The sequence below is a fragment of the Ahaetulla prasina genome, chromosome 8 (assembly GCF_028640845.1).
Source record: "Ahaetulla prasina isolate Xishuangbanna chromosome 8, ASM2864084v1, whole genome shotgun sequence".
NCBI classification, from domain to species: domain Eukaryota; kingdom Metazoa; phylum Chordata; class Lepidosauria; order Squamata; family Colubridae; genus Ahaetulla; species Ahaetulla prasina.
The window spans coordinates 3,001,245-3,023,883 of NC_080546.1; the positions used below are offsets into that span (position 1 = coordinate 3,001,245).

The 22,639-nt window shown below is 48.0% G+C and overlaps 2 protein-coding genes across 2 annotated transcripts in view; one reads left to right on the plus strand and one right to left on the minus strand.

The window, feature by feature from the left end:
- SMYD5 (SMYD family member 5) overlaps window positions 1–4,816 on the plus strand; it is a 33,082-nt gene extending 28,266 nt beyond the window's left edge. The window contains exon 13 of the mRNA XM_058192022.1: window positions 3,455–4,816. Coding sequence (XP_058048005.1) covers window positions 3,455–3,605 — 151 coding nt within the window. The 3' untranslated portion in view covers window positions 3,606–4,816. The remainder of the gene's footprint in view (window positions 1–3,454) is intronic.
- Window positions 4,817–6,484: 1,668 nt separating this feature from the next.
- Window positions 6,485–21,320, minus strand: PRADC1 (protease associated domain containing 1). The gene is made up of 5 exons (XM_058192023.1): window positions 21,167–21,320; window positions 13,550–13,650; window positions 11,498–11,607; window positions 9,091–9,246; window positions 6,485–7,317 (listed from the first exon to the last, which is right to left on the minus strand). The coding sequence occupies exons 1-5, from the start codon at window positions 21,225–21,227 to the stop codon at window positions 7,197–7,199; spliced, it is 549 nt and encodes a 182-aa protein (XP_058048006.1). The 5' UTR covers window positions 21,228–21,320; the 3' UTR covers window positions 6,485–7,196.
- Between the last annotated feature and the right edge of the window lie 1,319 nt (window positions 21,321–22,639).

Sequence of the window (22,639 nt, forward strand, 5' to 3'; positions counted from 1 at the left end):
GATTCAGTCAGCTGCAGCCGCGCTGGCTGTTGGAGGCGAGTTACTGGCCCCAAAGGATAGGGTGCGCAACTTGGGTGTCCTCCTGGATGATCGGCTGTCGCTTGAAGACCATTTGACGGCCGCTCCAGGAGGGCCTTCCACCAGGTTCGCCTGGTTCGGCAGTTGCGCCTTCCTTGATCGGGATGCCTTATGCACAGTCACTCATGCGCTCGTTACCTCTCGCTTGGATTACTGTAATGCTCTCTACATGGGGCTCCCTTGAAGTGCGCTCGGAGGCTTCAGTTAGTCCAGAATGCAGCTGCGCTGGGTTATAGAGGAGCTACGCGTAGCTCCCATGTAACACCGCCTCCTGCGCAGACTGCACTGGCTGCCTGTGGCCTTCGGGTGCACTTTAAGGTGTTGGTTATGACCTTTAAATCGCTCCATGGCTTAGGACCTGGGTACTTACGGGACCGCCTGCTGTTACCACACGCCTCCCACCGACCCGCACGCCCCATAGAGAGGGACTTCTCCGGGTGCCGTCCGCCAAACAATGTCGGCTGGCGGCCCCAGGAAGGGCCTTCTGTGGGGCTCCCACACTCTGGAACGAGCTTCCCGGTTTACGCCAAATACCTGACCTTCGGACATTTCGCGAACTCAAGACTCATCTTTTATCCGGGCTGGCTTAAATTGGGATTTTAATGTTTAAATTTATTTATTTTAAACGGGGTTTTTAGTATGGGAAATTTTAATCATTGGGCTAATTTAAAATAAGTTTTTTAAATCGTATTTTAAACTTATATATTGTAATGTCGGTTTTATTATGCCTGTACACCGCCCTGAGTCCTTCGGGAGAAGGGCGGTATAAAAATCAAATAAAATAAATAAAAATAAATAAAATAAATATCAGTCTAATTTATTTATTTATTTAATTAATTAAATTTTTATACCGCCCTTCTCCCGAAGGACTCAGGGCGATTCACAGCCAGATAAAACAACAATGAATAAATACAAAATAAAACCGTAATTAAAAAACTTATTAGATATGGCCCCAAGTTAAAATGTATTTAAAACAATAAAACCCACTAAATAAAATTAAAACCGAATAAAAAACATCTAAAATTCTATGCCAGTCCTGCGCGAATAAATAAATATGTCTTCAGCTCGCGGCGAAAGCTCCGAAGGTCAGGAAGTTGACGAAGTCTATCTGTCTGTATCTATCTATCTATCTATCCATCCATCCATATCTATTTATCTATCTATCTACCTACCTAATCTAATCTAATCTATTTACCTTTCTACCTACCTACCTACCTACCTATTTATCTATCCCTCTATCCATCCATATCTATCTATCTCTATCTATCTTATCTATCTATCCCTCTATCCCTCCATCCATATCATCTATCTATCTATCTATCTATCCCTCCATCCCTATCTATCTATCTATCTATCTATCTATCTATCTATCTATCTATCTATCTATCCCTCTATCCCTCCATCCATTATCTATCTATCTATCCCTCCATCCATATCTATCTATCCTTCTATCCCTCCATCCCTACCTATCTATCTATCCCTCTATCCCTCCATCCATTATCTATCTATATATCTATCTATCCCTCCATCCATATCTATCATCTATCTATCTATCTATCCTTCTATCCCTCCATCCCTATCTATCTATCTATCCCTCTATCCCTCCATCCATTATCTATCTATCTATCTATCTATCCCTCTATCCCTCCATCCATTATCTATCTATCTATCCCTCCATCCATATCTATCTATCTATCCTTCTATCCCTCCATCCCTACCTATCTATCTATCCCTCTATCCCTCCATCCATTATCTATCTATATATCTATCTATCCCTCCATCCATATCTATCATCTATCTATCTATCTATCCCTCTATCCCTCCATCCATTATCTATATATCTATCTATCCCTCCATCCATATCTATCATCTATCTATCTATCTATCCCTCTATCCCTCCATCCATATCTATCATCTATCTATCTATCTATCTATCCCTCTATCCCTCCATCCATTATCTATCTATATATCTATCTATCCCTCCATCCATATCTATCATCTATCTATCTATCTATCCCTCTATCCCTCCATCCATTATCTATATATCTATCTATCCCTCCATCCATATCTATCATCTATCTATCTATCTATCCCTCTATCCCTCCATCCATATCTATCATCTATCTATCTATCTATCTATCCCTCTATCCCTCCATCCATTATCTATCTATATATCTATCTATCCCTCCATCCATATCTATCATCTATCTATCTATCTATCCCTCTATCCCTCCATCCATTATCTATCTATATATATATCTATCCCTCCATCCATATCTATCATCTATCTATCTATCTATCTATCCCTCTATCCCTCCATCCATTATCTATCTATCTATCTATCTATCTATCTATCTATCTATCTATCTATCTATCTATCTATCTATCTATCTATCTCCTCGTCCATATCTCCATCTGTCCTTCCTACACACATACACACACAAACAAACACATCCCTCATAATACTCACTCCTCTTATTTCCCCCACTACAACAATCCTGCGAGGTGGGTCGGGATGGAATCGAGTGACGAGCTTTCCGTGGGGGCTTGTCGAGGTTGGAAATCAGGAATCCCAGGCAGTTCAAGCAGGGATAAAGGTTTATTGGAAGCTTTTCCTCCCTACAAGCATCTGAGCGACTTAACGGCCAAAGCCAATTGGCAGCAGAGGAGAGTCATCGGAATTCCAGGTGGGCAGGACTGAGCTCCCTTGTGGGCACAAAGGGACTCGAGGCTGATAACGCCTTTGACTCCTCCCTCCAGCTCAGCCTGGCCCTCTCTACAGGGTTAGTGTTCTGCAGGCTATCCTCAACATACAGCCAGAAGGGGACCCGGCGCATTACAGATAATAGTCTCGACTTACAACCACAATTCAGCCTGACATTTCTGTTGTTAAACGAGACCTTTGTTAAGGGAGTTTTGCTCCATTTTACGCCCTTTCTTGCCGCCGTTGCTAAGTGAATCGCTGCAGCCATTCAATTACTCACACCGTCGTTGAGTGAATCTGGCTTCTCCCTTGACTTCCGCTGGTCAGAAGGTCGCCCCAAGGGGACGCTGTGACTTGTCATAAATACGAACCGGTCGCCCAGCATCTGAATTGTGATCGCGTGACCGCAGCGGTCGTTAAGTGTGAAAAATGGCCCTCGGTCGCTTTTTTTCAGTGCCGTTGTGACTTCGGTCACTAAACCAACGGTTGTAACTCGAGGACAGTTCTAGGTCCCAAACAAGTTGTATTTTTAATCTCTCGACGGGTGGGAACATCGCCAGCGAAGTGACCGGGTCGTAAGTCGAGGCCTACTTTCAGTTCCCAGCAAATCTTCCAACCTCGTGAAAGTTCTCCCACCTCTCTCCTCTCCCACCCTTCCCCAAAATTCCCTAGGGAAAACTACTTGTTCATCTGCTCCTGCCCCAAGTGCCTGGCTCAAGCCGAGGATCCCGACGTAACCTCGGAAGAGGAAGAGGAAGAGGAAGAAGAACCCGAAGGGGAGGCAGACGGAGCCGAACTGGAAGACGATATGACCGAAGTTTGATCTGGGCTCTCCAGGATGGGGGGGCGGCGAAGGGGGTGGGCGGGGGACACACCTCTAGAGCCCTTAGGCTGTGGTGGGAACAGCATCCTGGTCCGAGACGACGGCGGTTTGGGAGGACGTGGGTTGGGGGGGGGGATATGTGGTGGCCAGGGAGGGACCCAAAGCAACCTCCGGATTCATTCTCATGACCCACACGGTGCCCAGCAAGGAGTAAACGGGCGTAGGGGCCCCCCTGGCCTCCCCCTCAACCTGGTGGGGAGCAGAAAGACCTGGGGGTCCATTTCCAACAGACCGGCATTCACCAAACCCTCTGGCGCCCTAACCGGGTTTGCATCTAGCCGGTGAGACAGTATTTGCCTTAAGGACGTGAGAATCCAATCCCGGCTCCGAATCTGCAGCACTTGGCCCTTTCCCAGGGAAGAGAAGCAGAGAAACCTGGTTTTGTGTCCAGCTGGTCCTCGACTTACGACCACCGTTGACCCCCCCCCCACCCCCTAAATTTCTGTCGTTCAGCGACCCTTCTTGCCTCGCTCCGTTCGTAAGTGAATCGCTGCCATTGATAAAATCAGCCTCCCGGGGTTGTTAAGCAAATCCGACTTCCCCCCTTGTCAGACGGTCGCAAAACGGGACATAGCAATGGGTCATAAGCGCAAAACGCGGTCTTAAAAGTCAATTTTCAGGGCCACGGTCACTTCAGTCACTAAACGAAGTGGTCGTAAGTCGAAGATGACCTATTATCTCTCCTCTCTCTGCTCTACCGGTGGTCTCCAGCTATGCAAAACAGCTTCTGCCTGTAAATATCGGAGGTGCATTTCAAGAGAATAGCTGGGCTGAGTGTTTTGGGGGAGACCTACAGGCCTGGCCCCCAAAATCCCACAGGGCCCACACGCCTCACTCCCCACAAGCAGGCTGGGTTGACTCTGGGCATTGGTTCTAGACCCACAACCTCCAAAATCCAGACTCCGAACCCAGTACCCGAGTTTGCTTGGCCTGCTGCGACGTGTTCGGCCTTCCTCCATTTCCCAACCGTCCATTTCAGTCCATATTGACTGTCATTAATCCTTGTTTTAGTCTTGTCTGCTGTCCTGACCCGGGATATGATGGTTCGCTGTTTGAAGGCCCTTTTTTGTCCGTTCACGTTCCTTCCGACGAATTTTGTAATTCTATGCAAATCTCTCCGCCTCCTTCAATACACAAAAGATTTGCTTCGGTGTGGCTTGGTTTCCTTTTGCGTCTCCCGACCGGATGTTATCAATAACGCTCACAGGTATTATTAATGTTTAGTGGAAGTCCTCGGCTTCCGACCGTAATTTGAGCCTAACGTTTCCGCCACTAAGCGAGTCGGTTGTTAAAAAGTGAGTTTTGCCCTGTTTTACGAACTTTCATGACATACTTATTAAGGGGCAACAGTCGTAAGGTTGAGAACGGTCACTAGTCTCTTTTTTTTTTGGTGCTGTTGTGACTTCGAACGGTCACTAAACAAATGCTTGTTAAGACGAAGACTTCCTATACGGGTAGTCCTTGACTTATGACAATTGAGCCCCAAATTTGTTACTAAGCGAGACAGTTGTTAAGTGAGCTTTTGAGTTTTGCCCCGTTTTACGGGCTTTCATGACACACTTGTTAAGGGGCAACGGTCGTAAAGGTGAGAACTGGTCATAAGTCCCTTGTTTTTGGTGTCGTCGTAACTTCCAACGGTCACTAAACAAATGCTCGTAAGTCGAGGACGTCCGATACAGGTAGTCTTTTGACTTACAACCACAATTGAGCCCCAAATTTCTCCTGCTAAGTGAGACAATTAAGTGAATCCGGCTTCTTGACTTTTCTTGTCAGAAGGTCGCAAAAGTGGATCGCAGGACCCCAGGAGATTGCAACCGTCATAAATAACGAGGCAGTAGCCAAGCCTCTGAATTTTGATCGGGTGACCCTGGGGATGCTGCAACGGTCGTTCAGTGTGAAAAAACGGTAACTTTGAACGGTCACTAAATGGACAGTTAGAAATCGAGGACTTCCTGTAATCAAGGTGGGATTTAAAAAAAAAACCAAATAAAGAAAGAAAAGTAATTAATAACACATCTAGCAAGCAGAGACCCAAAGAGATGGAGAATGGGGGCTTTCGATTTTAATCGGGGAGGGTCGCAGGCCGTAATTGATAAAAGGGCAAAACACATCGATTCCTCGGCCAATTTCCTGGTGCTTGTACAGAAAAGCTCAGTTTCTTCTCCAAATGAGAATTCTGTTCTTTCTTTCCTTTCCTTCCTTCCTTCCTTCCTTCCTTCCTTCCTTTCTTTCTTTCTTCCTTTCCTTTTCTCTTCTCCTTCCAGCCTTCCTTCCCCTCTCCCTTCCTACATTTTTCTCTTTCCTTCCACCCTGCTTCCTTCTCTTTTCCCATCTCTCTCCTTCCTTCCTTTCTCCCTCCCTTCCCTTCTTTCTCCCTCCACCCTCTTTCTTTCTTTTCTTTTTCCTTTCCTTCCTTCCTCCTCTCCCTCCCTACACTTTTTATCTCTCTACTTCCTCTTTATTTCCTTCCACTCTTTCTTCTCTTCCTTTTCCCATCTATCTCTCTCCTTCCTTTCTCCCTCCCTTCCCTTCTTTCTCCCTCCACCCGTTTTCCTTTCCTTCCTTCCTCCTCTCCCTCCCTACACTTTTCTCTCTCTACTTCCTTTCTTTCCTTCCCTCTTCCTTCCTTTTTCTTTTCCCATCTATCTTTCTTCTTCCTTCCTTTCTCCCTCCCCCTTCCTTCTTTCTCCCTCCACCCCTTCCTTTCTTTTCTTTTTCTTTTCCTTCCTTCCTCCTCTCCCTCCCTACACTTCTCTCTCTCTACTTCCTTCCTTCCTCTTCCTTTGTGAACCTCCGAGCGACCATCTTGCTTATTGAATGGGGGGGGGGGTTGGGTTTGACCCCCTTAAAACTGGTCGGGGTAAAGTACCAACTAGGAAAGGCAGCTAAAGCTATACAGCACCCCCCCCTCACCCCAAATTGGGCTTAGTCCTTGCCATCCAATCTCAGTCCTTAATGCACCCAGCATTACCCAGCATTGTTTGTTCCGTCTTGGGTGAATTCAGACGCCGTCACCCGCGAGATCACCGTGGCATGAATTGCGTGGCCTCTTTAATCCACCCACCCTCCAAATGTCCACCTGGATAATAATTAGCCAGATTGGCACCTGAATTGAAAACAAGGGGCTCCTTAAATGCCCCTTGCCGTTGAGACTCCAGACTCGGGACGGGCGAAGGGTCAGACGTAACATTTCTCGATTCTTTTGGGTTTGAGAAAAGCTGGTAACCACCATTATCGGGAAGCCACCTTCAACGGCTGTCCCGGTTGCCTGTTTGGCCCTCAAGACTTGCTGGTTGGGCCAGACCGGTCCCAATGCATTTTATCCCGGCTAGACCAAAAAAAAAAAAAAAAAGGCATCCAGAGGACATGGTCCGGTCAGTTTCCCTTCATCAACACACGAGGTTCTTCCAAAACCGATCCTTGTGGTCCCATCAGCTGCCGGACTGGGTGAAAAAATGGAGACCTTTGGAGGTCACCTTCATCCTTTAGGTCCAGTTCTGGCACTCCGCGGCTCCCACCTCCCCCTTTCCGCTACCAAAAAGCCCCCCGAGGCTGCAGGACTTCGGAAGTCGGGACGCTGCTGGCGTTGACCGGGATGGAAATCACGGCCCAAGGGAGCCCATGCTGCTCCAGAGAGCGACGGATCAGGTACCTGGGCGCAAATAAGAGAAGGGGGGGGGATTTTATTGATTTATTCTTTATTTAATTTGATTTAGATCAGGGGTCTCCGACCTTGGCAACTTTAAGCCTGGAGGACTTCAACTCCCAGAATCCCCCAGCCAGCAGGCTTTAAGATGGGTGGACTCCAACTCCCAGAATCCCCCAACCAGCATGCTTTAAGATGGGTGGACTCCAACTCCCAGAATCCCCCAGCCAGCCTGCTTTAAGATGAGTGGACTCCAACTCCCAGAATCCCCCAGGCATCATAGTTTAAGATGGGTGGACTTCAACTCCCAGAATCCCCCAACCAGCATGCTTTAAGATGGGTGGACTCCAACTCCCAGAATCCCCCAGGCATCATAGTTTAAGATGGGTGGACTTCAACTCCCAGAATCCCCCAACCAGCATGCTTTAAGATGAGTGGACTCCAACTCCCAGAATCCCCCAGGCATCATAGTTTAAGATGGGTGGACTTCAACTCCCAGAATCCCCCAGCCAGCAGGCTTTTAGATGGGTGGACTCCAACTCCCAGAATCCCCCAACCAGCATGCTTTAAGATGGGTGGACTTCAACTCCCAGAATCCCCCAGCCAGCAGGCTTTTAGATGGGTGGACTCCAACTCCCAGAATCCCCCAACCAGCATGCTTTAAGATGGGTGGACTCCAAAGCAAAGCTGGCTGGGGGATTCTGGGAGTTGAAGTCCTCCAGGCTTAAAGTTGCCAAGGTCGGAGAACCCTGATCTAGAGCATTTATATAGCCCCCTACTCACTCACGGCGACTGCACGGTTCACCAGACAATTCAAAACCACAATATGGAAAAAATAAAAACGAACCGAGAATAAACTAAAATAATACTAAAAGACTTTTTCTTACAGCGACAGCTTTAAACGGGAAGAGAACCTCACCATTTTCTCCCTGCTGCAAGCCGTCGCAAAATCATCTAATCCTGAAAGGGGGATACAGGCATTCCTCGACTTACGACCGCTAAGCGAAGCATTTGTTAAGCCAGTTTGGCCCCCCCTTTTACGACCTCTGTTGCCGCGCTTGCTAAGTGAATCACTGCCGTTAAGTTAGTAACGCCACCGTGAAAGGATTCACTGCCAAGTTAATAATATGCTTAAGTGAACCAGGTGTCTCCCATGGGTTTTGCTTCTCGGAAGGTCGCAAAAGGGGATCGCGTGACCGGGGACCCTGCTAACATCTTGAATCGGTTGCCAAGCATCTGAATTTTGCTCACACTGCAACGGTCATGAATGTGACAGGTCACATTGTTCAGTGCCGTTACGACTTCGGTCGCTAGAAGAACGGTCGCAAATTGAGGACTGCCTGTACAAATAGGGTTTTGTCAACTTGCAAAGCATCCCTGCTCTACTCTGGAGTTGCCATGGGCAAGTGGGATGGGAAATGGGACAGGAGCACATTCCAGACATACCTTCTTCAAGGTTGTCTCCCACGGTTACCCACAGCGGCTGGAGGAGTGATCTCTACAGCCTGGGAAATTGCTCCGTTGGTGAATGTGATTGATGACACACTGGAGTAGGGGTGGGGTGGGGTGGGGAAAACAGGGTCATGATTAGGGCCGTAAATATGTGGGGTCAGAATTGGCTTCATTTGGTATTTGGTATTTTGAGTATTTGAATTTGGGTATTCGGAGCTCCTAATAAATAACTGGATTTCTTTTGAAGCTTGGATTACCCTTCGGAACCCTGACAGGTTTATGGTCGAGAGACCCAGAGAGAAGAAAAGGCTCAGCTGCAGTGCTCACCCATCTCTCCCCAGAAGGAAAAGAGCAGGGATGTCGGCCTTCCGATGGGTGGTCTCCTGTACCATGGTCTCCTTGTCGTAACTATTGTCTGCAATGATCGCTGCCCGGCCTCCGTGTTCCTGTATCGTGCGGGTCTTGGATAGAAAGGAGCAGCCCCTGTGGAAAAGCCACCAAAAGTCCCTATTTATCTTTCTGGAAGTGCTGAAAGGACCGTGTTGTAGACTGGAGATGTGTGGTGTCTTATCCATCCCCCTTTGTAGAGAGGACTGTTCAATTTTAACTTGGATGGCCTCTTGGATCCCTCTTTTTTTTTAACCCTTGCTTGCTTGGCTGTGACATTATCTTTTGTCCTCTCTTTCAAACGTCCTTCCGTAAGTTGCAGGAATATCGGAGAAGCTCAGGTGGCCAACACAACATAAGGGCACACTTCAAACCCGAGAATACACTAAGGCAGAAGCTTGTTCACACCAAACTGAGCAATGTGGTATATGCAGTACAATACAGCGACCCATCTGCGGATCTGTACCCTGGGGAAACAAAACAGCCACTTCACAAACACGTGGCACAACACAGAACAAACCCATCAGGACAAGAGTCAGCAGTCCATGTGCGTTTAAAAGACACGGGCCACTCCTTTGAAGACGGCAAAGCCCACATTCTGGACAAAGAGGACCTCTGGTTTGAAAGAGGGGTCAAACTGTTCAGTTAAAACTGAACAGACTTCAACAGAGGGGGAGGGATACAACATTATCTATCTCCAGTCTACAACACAGCTCCTTTCAGCAGTCCCAAGAAGGCTCCACACCCATTTGCACCACTCAGGTGACCCTGAGGACAAAGACAAACCTCCAAGTGGCCTCAAAGTCTCTCTAAAAGGATGCAAAGGACCAGTTGTCTGTGTTGTGGTCCGCCAGTAACCCGCGGACTTGGCAACGGATTCAGACAGTGAGGAGGCTGGGGAGGACAATGGGCCAGTCCTGGAGTCAGGGGAAGGCCCAGATGAGGGCTCTGCATCGGAGGCAGAGATGGGGCCAGGGCCATTTGGGAGCGATGCGCAGACTCTGGAGCCTCCAGAGGCAGACAGCAGAGGAACAGGAGGAGCCTGTTCCTAGTGCACGCATGCGAAAAGCTGCCAGAAGGCAAGAGCAGCTGAAGCAAAAAGGACGACTCAGGAGTAAGGCCAGGAGATGATTGGCCACTCCCATAAGGCTTAAAAGAGCAGCAACGAGCCGTTGGGTTCTCTGTAAAAAAGCAACAGTGATTCCATTGCTTCTTGTCAGCGTCTCTTGAACTTTGTGGGGTTTTTGCCAAGAAAAGCCTTTGGCAGGTTGCCAAAGACATCAAAGGTTGGTGATAAGGCGGACAGATTGGTTATGAAGAATTTTGTTTTGGACGAAGCTGAGAATGAATTAATTCTCAGCTGTTTTAATAAAATAAGTTTGTTGAGGACTGAATTGTGTTTAGTAGTCACTACTTGGGCCTTGGTCACAACAGTCTGTAAGGAGTATCAATCCTTCCGTTCCCCACCATCCAGTCAGAGCTGAAGAAGCTTCTTGGAGAAGAAGCGAAACGTCTTCAGAGAAAAACCAGCAAGTCCAGTTGCCTCTTGAAAAAAAACACATTTGGGACAACCACAACCTGGATGGCTGAGAATCTCCCTAGGTATTTCTTGACCACATGTTGTGGACACCTGTTGTGTCTGCACCCCCCAAGCCGGGGCCCCTGCCAGAAAGTGACTCGGAAAGTGAGGGGGAAGGGCCATCAGGACTTACCTCGGGAGCACCGGCTTCCCTGGCTCAGCTCCAGGAGCCAGAGGCAGGCCAGGAGGAGGACATAACGAGGCCTCCATCTCCTGACTCTTTCCCCCCCCAGGCCACGCCTCCAGACCCAGCTGATGGCAATCAGGCCTGGCTGGACCCTAGGTTTCGTAGGCAGGAGAGGCGGGAACAACAGAAGCAAGGGTGGGGCAGGCCTAGGAAGCGCTGAGTCATGGAGCCACACCCCACAGGATATAAAAGCAGCAAGGGCTGCTATACCACTTCGTGGCAAGCAAATCAACTGCTTAACTAGAGCTGAAGTACTGTTTGTTCCTGGTTGACTCATCAGCATCAGGAGAGATAACAGAGACACTTGGCAGACACTCGCTAGTTTGCTGCCAGAAGCTGATAGTTGCCGGCTAATTAAGTCATCGCTCGGACTGAGGCGAAGGGGACAGAACATCGGACCAGCTCGCTTGTTAAGAGGGCCCTTGAAAGATCTGAGGAGAGGGGGAGGGAGGAAACTTCGTCCTGAAATAAACCACATCCTGAATCCTCCAACCAGGTTGGTAGCAGAGCCGAAGATTCGAACACAGAGCCTGAAAAATCAGCCCACCTACATGCCAGAGGTGAGCATGGGGGAAACTCACCCATGTTCCACCAGCGCGATCTGGCCTTCAATGAATACCCCATTGTTCAAGGCGCCGCAGGCATCTGGAGGGTCGGATGGCACCAGATAAATCTGCTCGAATCTCATGTTCTGGACAAGCCGGAGATACAGAAAAGAGGGAAGGTTAAAACTCACGGCCTGCAGGGCGGGGCCCATCATCCTGTGCCCAGGAGCGACAAGATTTGCCCTGATGGCTTTCCCCCCGCCCCCCGCCCCAATCCATGCACAGCAACTTCTGGGTTTTGCTGATGGGACGCCGGGCATACCTATGCTCTAAACCAGGGGTCTCCAACCTTGTCAACTTTTAAGACTTGTGGACTTCAACTCCCAGAATTCCTCAGCCAGCAAAAGCTGGCTGAGGAATTCTGGGAGTTAAAGTCCACAAGTCTTAAAAGTTGACAAGGTTGGAGACCCCTGCTCTAAACGGCTCCGTGTAGGGTTCAGATATAGTGGTTCAATCACTGCTTCTCAAACTCTCAGTAAGTTTAAGACGGGTTGACTTCAACTCCAAGAATTCCCAAGCCAGCCGTGCACTGATGCTCAGCACTGATGGCGTCACATATCTGGGTAATGAAATGTCTTTAAAAAAAAACCCACCCAAGCTCAGAGACCACCAAGGACCGCATAGTCCTCCTCCTCCTCCTCCTCCTGTCACCCCATTGCCCTCAAGCACTGATGCCATTACCTAGTTAAGTAATGAAATGTCTACAAAACAATGGACTTCAAGAGTTCATTGTTGACCTCCTCCTCCTCTTCCTCCTCCTCTTCCTCCTCCCCTCTTCCTCCTCCCTTGACCCACTCTTCCTTCTAGCACTGATAATGTTACCTAGATGGGTAATGAGATCTCTGTAAGAAAATCACCGAAGCTCAGAGAGCACCAAAGGACCCCACCGTTCAACCCTAATGTTGTGACCCAGGTTCCTGGACCCGGACTCCTGGACTCGGATGATTCAGAAAGTGAGGGAGAAGACCTGGCAAGCCCTGCTTCTCTTGGGCCCTCTCCCTCCCTGGCACCCACTCAAAGGGAGCCAGCCCTGATTCTCTCCAGCCTTCTTCTGATTTGGCAACGCCCCAAGAACAGTTTTGGAGTGATGCAAGACTGCGCAGACGTGACCGGCGCGCGCAGCAGAAGCAGCGTTGGGATAAAGCCAAGGAATGATGGTCATGCAGTGACATCTGCAGAGACTATAAATAGGAGGCGGGGCGGGACTTCCTGGTTTTTTGTCTTGGACAAAGCAATGAATTTGCGCGGGCAAACTGTATCAATGGAGGGAAGAATATATTCGTGAGTAATTCTGGCCTTATCTATAATTTCCTCGTTATCTCCGGAAACTTGGCAGGCCCGTGGGTAGACGTGGCCAGGACATGTATCTATGTAAATAAAGTAGAAGAGGAGGCCTTTGACGGACTCTTTGTTGGGAGTATTGGGGGAGGGAAACAGAACACCTAAGCTACAAATATTCTCGTCTATAAATACCGTTTTTTTCCTACCAAACAATAACCTTGACGAAGACGGTTGAGGCAAGAGTACGCGAGAGGAAGCAAAGCAGATGTGCCGTATTCCTTCCCTCCCTCACATCTTCTCCAAACAGATGCGCAGGAGGAGATGGAGTCGGGAAAGGTTGATCTACCACCGAAAGTCCTCCAGATCAGGGGTCTCCAACCTTGGCCACTTTAAGACTTGTGGACTCCAACTCCTAGAGTTCCTCAGCCAGCTTTGCTGGCTGAGGGACTCTGGGAGTTGGGAGTCCACAAGTCTTAAAGTGGCCAAGGTTGGAGACCCCTGCTCCAGATGTTGCTCAATTACACCCTGGTCCTCCCAGAACCAGACCAACGTTGAGAGATCTCGGGACGTCTACTGAGGAACATCTCAAGACCTTCCTCCAAACTCGGTTGCCACCCCAGGGTCTCAAGGGGGTTGAAATAAATCTTCTCTGAACCCTTCCTTCTCTCTCTCTTCTGGAGAGCTTGTCCACCGTGGGCAGAGGAAGATCCGTTTGAAGAAGAAGACTTGGAAGGGAAGATGACTTACGAAGACACCGCCAAAATCCTTGGCCGGGGTAGCCGTGAAGATGTAACGGATATCTCCAGGACTCAGGACGTGGAAATAAAGATACTCCTGGATGCGTAGAGCTAGCAGTCAGCAGAGGGAGGGAGGGAAGGAGGGAGAGAGAGAGAGAGAGAGAGATCGGTTTCTCGATAAGCCAGGAAAACAAACAAAACATTCCCCAAAATTGTGGGGTTGTCTTGACGTTTGAAGAAACTGGGTCTCAAGCAGAGAAGCCATGCAGAGCGGTCTGCCTCTGTCTCTCCCTCTCTTTCGCTCTTTCTCTCTCCCTCCCTCTTTCCCTCTCTCCATCTTTCTTTCTCTCCCTCCCTTTTTCCCTCTCTCCCTCCCTTTCCCTCTTTCTCTCTCTCTCCCCCCTCTCCCTTTCTCTTTCTTTCTCTCCCTTTCTCTCTCCCTTTCCCCCTCTTTCTCTCCCTTCCTTTTTCCCTCTCTCCCTCCCTTTCCCTCTTTCTCTCTCTCCATCTTTCTTTCTCTCCCTCCCTTTTTCCCTCTCTCCCTCCCTTTCCCTCTTTCTCTCTCTCTCCCCCCTCTCCCCTTCTCTTTCTCTTTCTCTCCCTTTCTCTCTCCCTTTCCCTCTTCTCTCTCCTCTTTCTCTCCCTCCTTTTCCCTCTCTCCTCCCTTTCCTCTTCTCTCTCCATCTTTCTTCTCTCCTCCTTTTCCCTCTCTCCCTCCCTTTCCCTCTTTCTCTCTCTCCATCTTTCTTTCTCTCCCTCCCTTTTTCCCTCTCTCCCTCCCTTTCCCTCTTTCTCTCTCTCCCTCTCCCTTTCTCTTTCTCTCCTTTCTCTCTCCTTTCCCCTTTCTCTCTCCATCTTTCTTTCTCTCCCTCCCTTTTTCCCTCTCTCCCTCCCTTTCCCTCTTTCTCTCTCTCCATCTTTCTTTCTCTCCCTCCCTTTTTCCCTCTCTCCCTCCCTTTCCCTCTTTCTCTCTCTCCATCTTTCTTTCTCTCCCTCCCTTTTTCCCTCTCTCCCTCCCTTTCCCTCTTTCTCTCTCTCCATCTTTCTTTCTCTCCCTCCTTTTTTCCCTCTCTCCCTCCCTTTCCCTCTTTCTCTCTCTCTCCCCCCTCTCCCTTTCTCTCTTCTCTCCTTCTCTCTCCCTTTCCTCTTTCTCTCTCTCCCCTCACTCCCTTCCCCTCTCTTCCCCTCTTTCCTCTCTCTCTCTCTCTCTCCCTCCCTTTCTCTCTCTCTCCCTCCCTCTTTCCCCCTCTCTCCCCCCCTTTCTCTCTCCCTCCCTCTTTCCCTCCGTTTCTCTTTCTCCTTCTCCATTTCTCTCTCTCCCCCCTCTCTGTGTAACACAAGTAGTAAAACAAGGAAATGTAGTCACAGGTGCAGGTAGTCCTCAACTTACGACCACAATTGAGCCCGAAATTTATGTTGCTAAGTGAAACATTTGTTAAGTGAGTTTTGCCCCAGTTGTTAAGCGAATCCAAGTCGTTAGGAGGTCACAAAAGGGGATCACGTGACCCCAGGATGCTGCAGCCGTCATAAATATGAGCCAGTTGCCAAACCTTCTAAATCTTGATCATGTGACCACGGTCGTAAGTGCAGCGTAAGTACAGCGGTCGTAAGTGCGAAAAACGGCCCTCATTTTTCCCCCCAGTGCAGTTGTAACTTTGAACCGTCACTAAATGAACGGTCATAAGTCAAGGACCGCTTGCTATTCGACGTTCTGCTGCTGGATTGTGGCTTGAGACGTGACCAGGGAGGGGAGAAAAAAGGCGGCAGCTTTCCAAGGCAACCGGCTGTTGGCACATGGCAGATCGCAGGTGCCGAGAGCGAAGAGTTAAGAATAGATGCTGAGGCGAGAAGCCGCCTACGCCTCGAAGGCCCAGGGAGCCTGGCAAGAGTTACGGGTGCAAATCAAGAGGCATGCCAGGCGAGGGCACCCTGCCCTTCAGGGAATGGCATGAACTGCTGGGGAGAGCGCGTGCAAGCACACGTGTGTGTTAGTGTGGGTATACCTGTACCTGTATGTATGTATGTATGTATGTATGGAGAGAGAGAGAGAGAGAGAGAGAGACAGAAGATAGATAGATAGATAGATAGATAGATATACACAGAAAGATAGATAGATAGATAGATAGATAGATAGATAGATAGATAGATAGATAGATAGATAGACATAGATAGATAGATAGATAGATAGATAGATAGATAGATAGATAGATAGATAGATAGATAGATATACACAGAAGATAGATAGATAGATAGAATAGAATAGAATAGAATTTTATTGGCCAAGTGTGATTGGACACACAAGGAATTTGTCTTGGTGCATATGCTCTCAGTGTACATAAAAGAAAAGATACGTTCATCAAGGTACAACATTTACAACACAATTGATGATCAATATATCAATATAAATTGGGCACAGAGGGGGGTGTTCCCCTGGTTGAGTTGTGCCCACCAGGTTTCCGTGCATTTCATCAGCCGAGGGCCCAAGGTAGGGGTGGGGGGGTGGCGGTTGTGATTAAGGAAAGCCTAGAGCCGAGGGAGTCCACTGTGTCTCAGATAGCTGGTTGTGAATCCCTCCTTGTGAAGTGGGGCCATAGGAATCAGATGGGTCTGTTGATCACGTACCTGGCTCCTTGCTGCGTGACTACAGCCCTACCTGAGCTGCTGGAGATGCTTGCCGAGGTGGCAGTTGAGATTCCCAGACTCCTGGTCATGGGAGATTTCAACTTGCCATCGGCCGGCTTGTCGTCAACGGCAGTTCAGGAGTTCCTGGCTTCCATGACGGCCATGGACCTGATTCAAGTAACTGATGGCCCTACACACACGGGGGGAGGCACACTAGACTTGATCTTTATCTCTGGACAGTGGATTAATGATCTGGAATTAGGAGATTTAGTGACAGAACCGTGTCATGGTCAGATCATTTTCTCCTTCGCCTAGACTTTCGGACCGCCGCTCACCACCGGAGGGAGACGGAGCCAATGCGTTGGTTCCGTCCCAGGCGCCTGATGGGCCCGGGGAGGGTCCAGACGGGGCGTGGAGCGGTTCCTGGGGATCTTGCCCACGGCACGACTGAAGAACTAGTTGCGGCCTGGGAACGGGCGCGGCTGGGGCTTTGGACGGTGCCGTGCCTTTGCGCCCCCTGCCCCGGCGTAGATCCCACTTGGCTCCATGGTTCTCTGAGGAGCGGAGGGAGATGAAACGCCGGAGAAGACGCCTAGAGAGCACCTGGAGGTCTAGCCGTTCCGAGGCTGATCGGACACTAGTGAGGTCTTTTACTAAGACCTATCTAGTGGCAATGAGGGAGACGGCGTTCTCGTTTCCTCCCTCATTGCATCGGCAGATAACCGCCCAGCCGCCCTGTTCGGGTGACCGTTCCTCCTTCGCCAGGAGGCGGGATGACCCCTGCAGGGACGGGCTGAGGAGTTTAACGGTTATCTATACGATAAAATCGTTCAGCCGGGATAGTTTAGACCAAAATTGCAATGGTCCAGATGGGATGGAGGAGGCACGTCTTGTTGAGGTAGTTTGGGATGAGTTTGAGTCTGTGGCTCTCGAGGACGTGGACAGGTTGCTGGGAAGGTTACATGCGACCACATGTTTACTGGACCCGTGTCCTTCCTGGCTGGTGCTGGCTACTCAGGAAGTGACACGAGGCTGGCTCCAGGGAATTATAAATGCTTCGTTGATGGAAGGGGTTTTCCCTGCCGCCTTGAAAGAGGCGGTGGTGAGACCCCTCCTCAAGAAGCCTTCCCTGGACCCAGCTATTTTGGGTAACTATCGTCCAGTCTCCAACCTTCGCTTTGTGGCGAAGGTTGTAGAGAGTGTGGTTGCGTGGCAGCTTCCCCAGTACCTGGATGAAGCTGTCTATCTAGACCCGTTCCAGTCCGGCTTCCGGTCCGGTCACAGCACGGAGACAGCTTTGGTCGCGTTGGTGGATGACCTCTGGAGGGCCAGGGACAGGGGGTGTTCCTCTGCCTTGGTCCTATTAGATCTCTCAGCGGCTTTCGATACCATCGATCATGGTATCCTGCTGCGCCGGTTGGAGGGATTGGGAGTGGGAGGCACCGTTTATCGGTGGTTCTCCTCCTATCTCTCCGACCGGCCGCAGACGGTGTTGACAGGGGGGCAGAGGTCGACCGCGAGGCGCCTCACTTGTGGGGTGCCTCAGGGGTCGATTCTATCGCCTCCTGTTCAACATCTATATGAAGCCGCTGGGCGAGGTCATCAGTGGTTTTGGGGTGAGTTATCATCTGTACGCTGACGATACGCAGCTGTACTTTTCCACCACGGACCACCCCAACGAAGCTGTCGAAGTGCTGTCCCGGTGTTTGGAAGCCGTACGGGTCTGGATGGGGAGAAACAGACTCAAGCTCAATCCCTCCAAGACGGAGTGGCTGTGGATGCCGGCACCCCGGTTCAGTCAGCTGCAACTGCAGCTGGCTGTGGGGGGCGAGTTATTGGCCCCAACGGAGAGGGGGCGCAACTTGGGGGTCCTCTTGGATGGGCGGCTGTCGTTTGACGATCATTTGGCGGCCGTCTCCAAGAGGGCCTTCCACCAAGTTCGCTTGGTGCGCCAGTTGCGCCCCTTCCTTGACCGGGATGCCTTATGCACGGTCACTCATGCCCTCGTAACTTCCCGCCTGGATTATTGCAATGCTCTCTACATGGGGCTGCCCTTGAAGTGCACCCGGAGGCTGCAGTTAGTCCAGAATGCAGCTGCGCGGGTAATAGTGGGAGCAACTCGTTGCTCCCATGTAACACCACTCCTGCGCAGTCTGCACTGGCTTCCTGTGGTCTTCCGGTGCGCTTTAAGATTTTGGTCACCACCTTTAAAGCGCCCATGGCTTAGGACCCGGTACTTACGGGACCGCCTGCTGTTACCGTTGCCTCCCACCGACCAGACGCTCACAGAGAGGGCCTTCTCAGGGTGCCGCCCGCCAAACAATGTCGGCTGGCGGCCCCAGGAGTAGGGCCTTCTGTGGGAGCTCCCACGCCTGGAATGAGCTTCCCCTGGTTTACGTCAAGTACCTGATCTTCGGACCTTTCGCCGTGAGCTGAAAACGCACTTATTTATTCAAGCGGGACTGGCTTAAAATTTTATTGGGTTAAAATTTTATTGGGTTATTTATATTTTAATATTTTAATTTGTTTTAAATTTGGCCATTTTATAATATGCTTGTTTTAATTTCTTTTAATATTGATATTGTGATTTTTTACTTGGCTGTACACCGCCCTGAGTCCTTCGGGAGAAGGGCGGTATAGAAATTGAATAAAATAAAATAAAAATAAATAAATCATAAGGATTGCCAGCAACACGTTATAGTCATACAGTCATAAGTGGAAGGAGATTGGTGATGGGAGCTATGAAACGATTAATAGTAGTGCAGATTCAGTAAATAGTCTGACAGTGTTGAGGGAATTATTTGTTTAGCAGAGTGATGGCCTTCGGGAAAAAACTGTTCTTGTGTCTAGTTGTTCTGGTGTGCAGTGCTCTATAGCGTCGTTTTGAGGGTAGGAGTTGAAACAGTTTATGTCCAGGATGCAAGGGATCTGCAAATATTTTCACGGCCCTCTTCTTGATTCGTGCAGTATACAGGTCCTCAATGGAAGGCAAGTTGGTAGCAATTATTTTTTCTGCAGTTCTAATTATCCTCTGAAGTCTGTGTTTTTCTTGTTGGGTTGCAGAACCGAACCAGACAGTTATAGAGGTGCAAATGACAGACTCAGTAATTCCTCTGTAGAATTGGATCAGCAGCTCCTTGGGCAGTTTGAGCTTACTGAGTTGGCGCAGAAAGAACATTCTTTGTTGTCCTTTTTTAATGATGTTTTTGATGTTAGCTGTCCATTTGAGATCTTGCGATATGATAGAACCCAGAAATTTGAAGGTTTCTACTGTTGATACTGTGTTGTCAAGTATTGTGAGAGGTGGAAGTATGGAAGGGTTTTTCCTAAAGTCTACCACCATTTCTACGGTTTTCAATTTTCAATTGATTCATTTAACCAGGTTTCAGAGAAGCATAGGACTGCTGAATTGCGAAAATCAGAATAGTATTTGTTTAAGAGGAGTATTTCATCCATCTTATTTGCAAGTGAGCGTATATTTGTTAGGAAAATTGAAGGCAGAGGAGTTTTAGTGCGAGTTCTTAGCTTGATTAAGATCCCAGATCTTTTACCTCGTTTCCTTTGTTTCCGTCGTTTGGTTTTTTTAGTAATCCATGGCTCCGTGGGAATTGCCTCCTCCTGTGTTAGAATCTCCTCCGTGTTTGTAAAGACAGGCGGGGGTGAGATTAAAGAAAGCTGCTCCTTAAAGAAATGTTCCTTAATTTTTAGCAGATGGTCTCGTGAGTAGGAAATCCGTAGTGAGTCACAGAGAACAATTAGAAATAAAGAAACAATTAGAGAGCATTTCACCGAGGCAGCCTTCGTCGGCGCCATCTTAGGTAAAAAAGATAGATAGATAGATAGATAGATAGATAGATAGATAGATAGATAGATAGATATACACAGAAGATAGATAGATAGATAGATAGATATACACAGTAGATAGATAGATAGATAGATAGATAGATAGATAGATAGATAGATAGATAGATATACACAGAAGATAGATAGATAGATAGATAGATAGATAGATAGATAGATAGATAGATAGATAGATAGATATACACAGAAGATAGATAGATAGATAGATAGATAGATAGATAGATAGATAGATAGATAGATAGATAGATAGATATACACAGAAGATAGATAGATAGATAGATAGATAGAGATAGATAGATAGATAGATAGACAGATAGATAGATAGATATACACAGAAGATAGATAGATAGACACAGAAGATAGATAGACACAGAAGATAGATAGATAGATAGATAGATAGATAGATAGATAGATATACACAGAAGATAGATAGATAGATAGATAGATAGATAGATAGATAGATAGATAGATAGATAGTTAGTTTCAACTCCTATCCTCACAATGATGCTTTAGAGAGAGCACTGCACACCAGAACAACTAGACACAAGAACAGTTTTTCCCAAAGGCCATCACTCTGCTAAACAAATCATTCCCTCAACACTGTCAGACTATTTACTGAATCTGCACTACTATTAATCTTCTCATCGCTCCCATCACCTATCTCTTTCCACTTATGACTGTAACTTTGTTGCTTGTATCCTTACGATTGATACTGATATTGTTTGTTTCTTGACTGCTTATTTGTAGCCTATGACTATCATTAAGTGTTGTAGGTGTTGTACCTTGATGAAGGTATCTTTTCTTTTATGTACACTGAGAGCCTATGCACCAAGACAAATTCCTTGTGTGTCCAATCACACTTGGCCAATAAAAATTCTATTCTATTCCATTCTATCCTACTCCATTCCTGCAACATGCCTCCTCCCACGCATTAGGCTTATGCAACAAACCCCTCCCCAAGGCATGCAGTCGCACCAACCCACGCGGGGCACCCCGATCGCGGCCACCCGCCCGCGTGGCACGTCGCCCCTCCGCCAGCTGAGCCTCCCTCCACCCCCCCCCCCGCCCCACACATCCCTGTGCTTGCAGGGTCTTGCATGCAAGGCAGGCAGGCAGGTGCGGGTTGCACCTCCATCGGCCTCACCGTGACCAGCCGGGCAGAAGCAGAGAAGCAACGCGAGCCAGGCGGGCCGGGCGTGGAACATCGCTGGGGGAAGCCGCCTTCCTTGCACCGCGGAGCTTCCTCCTTCTCCCCACCACCGGCAGCTGGCGAGCTCAGCTGGCAGCGGCTGCAAGCTTGGGCCCCGCCCACCCCGTCCTCGGATTGGAGGAGCCGCAGCACTGGGAGGAGCCGAGGCGAGCCTCTCAATGAATTGTCCGCTGGACCGGCAGCCTCCGAGTAGACCCGAACGCCGATTTTGGTTTTTATGGATAGGATAGGATTGGGTGGGGGAGAGAGAAGACAGAATAGATGATAAATGATTGACAGAGAGAGAGAGAGAGAGAGAGAGAGAAGGAGAGGTAGGTAGGTAGGTAGGAAGGAAGGAAGGTAGGTAAGTAGATGATAGATAAATATAGATGATAGATAAGAGGAGGAATAGATGATAAATGATTGACTAGAGAGAGAGAGAGAGAGAGAGAATGATAGGTAGGTAGGTAGGTTGGAAGGAAGGTAGGTAAGTAGATGATATAGATGATAGATAAGAGGAGGAATAGATGATAAATGATTGACTAGATAGATAGATAAATAGAGAGAGAGAATGGTAGGTAGGTAGGAAGGTAGGTAAGTAGATGATAGATAAATATAGATGATAGATAGAGGAATAGATGATAGGCAGAGAGAGAGAGAGAGAGAGAGGTTGGTAGGTAGGTAGGTAGGAAGGAAGGTAGGTAAGTAAATGATAGATAAATATAGATGGTAGATAGATAAGAGGAGGAATAGATGATAAATGATTGACTAGAGAGAGAGAGAGAGAGAGAGAGAGAATGGTAGGTAGGTAGGTAGGAAGGTAGGTAAGTAGATGATAGATAAATATAGATGATAGATAGATAAGAGGAGGAATAGATGATAAATGATTGACTAGATAGATAGATAGAGAGAGAGAATGATAGGTAGGTAGGTAGGTAGGAAGAAAGGTAGGTAAGTAGATGATAAATATAGATGATAGATAGATAAGAGGAGGAATAGATGATAAATGATTGACTAGATAGAGAGAGAGAGAGAGAGAATGATAGGTAGGTAGGTAGGAAGAAAGGTAGGTAAGTAGATGATAGATAAATATAGATGATAGATAGATAAGAGGAGGAATAGATGATAAATGATTGACTAGATAGATAGATAAATAGAGAGAGAGAATGGTAGGTAGGTAGGTAGGAAGGAAGGTAGGTAAGTAGATGATAGATAAATATAGATGATAGATAGATAAGAGGAGGAATAGATGATAAATGATTGACTAGATAGATAAATAGAGAGAGAGAATGGTAGGTAGGTAGGAAGGTAGGTAAGTAGATGATAGATAAATATAGATGATAGATAGATAAGAGGAGGAATAGATGATAGATGATTGACAGAATAGATAGATGCAGATGATAGATCGATAGGTATAGATGAGAGATA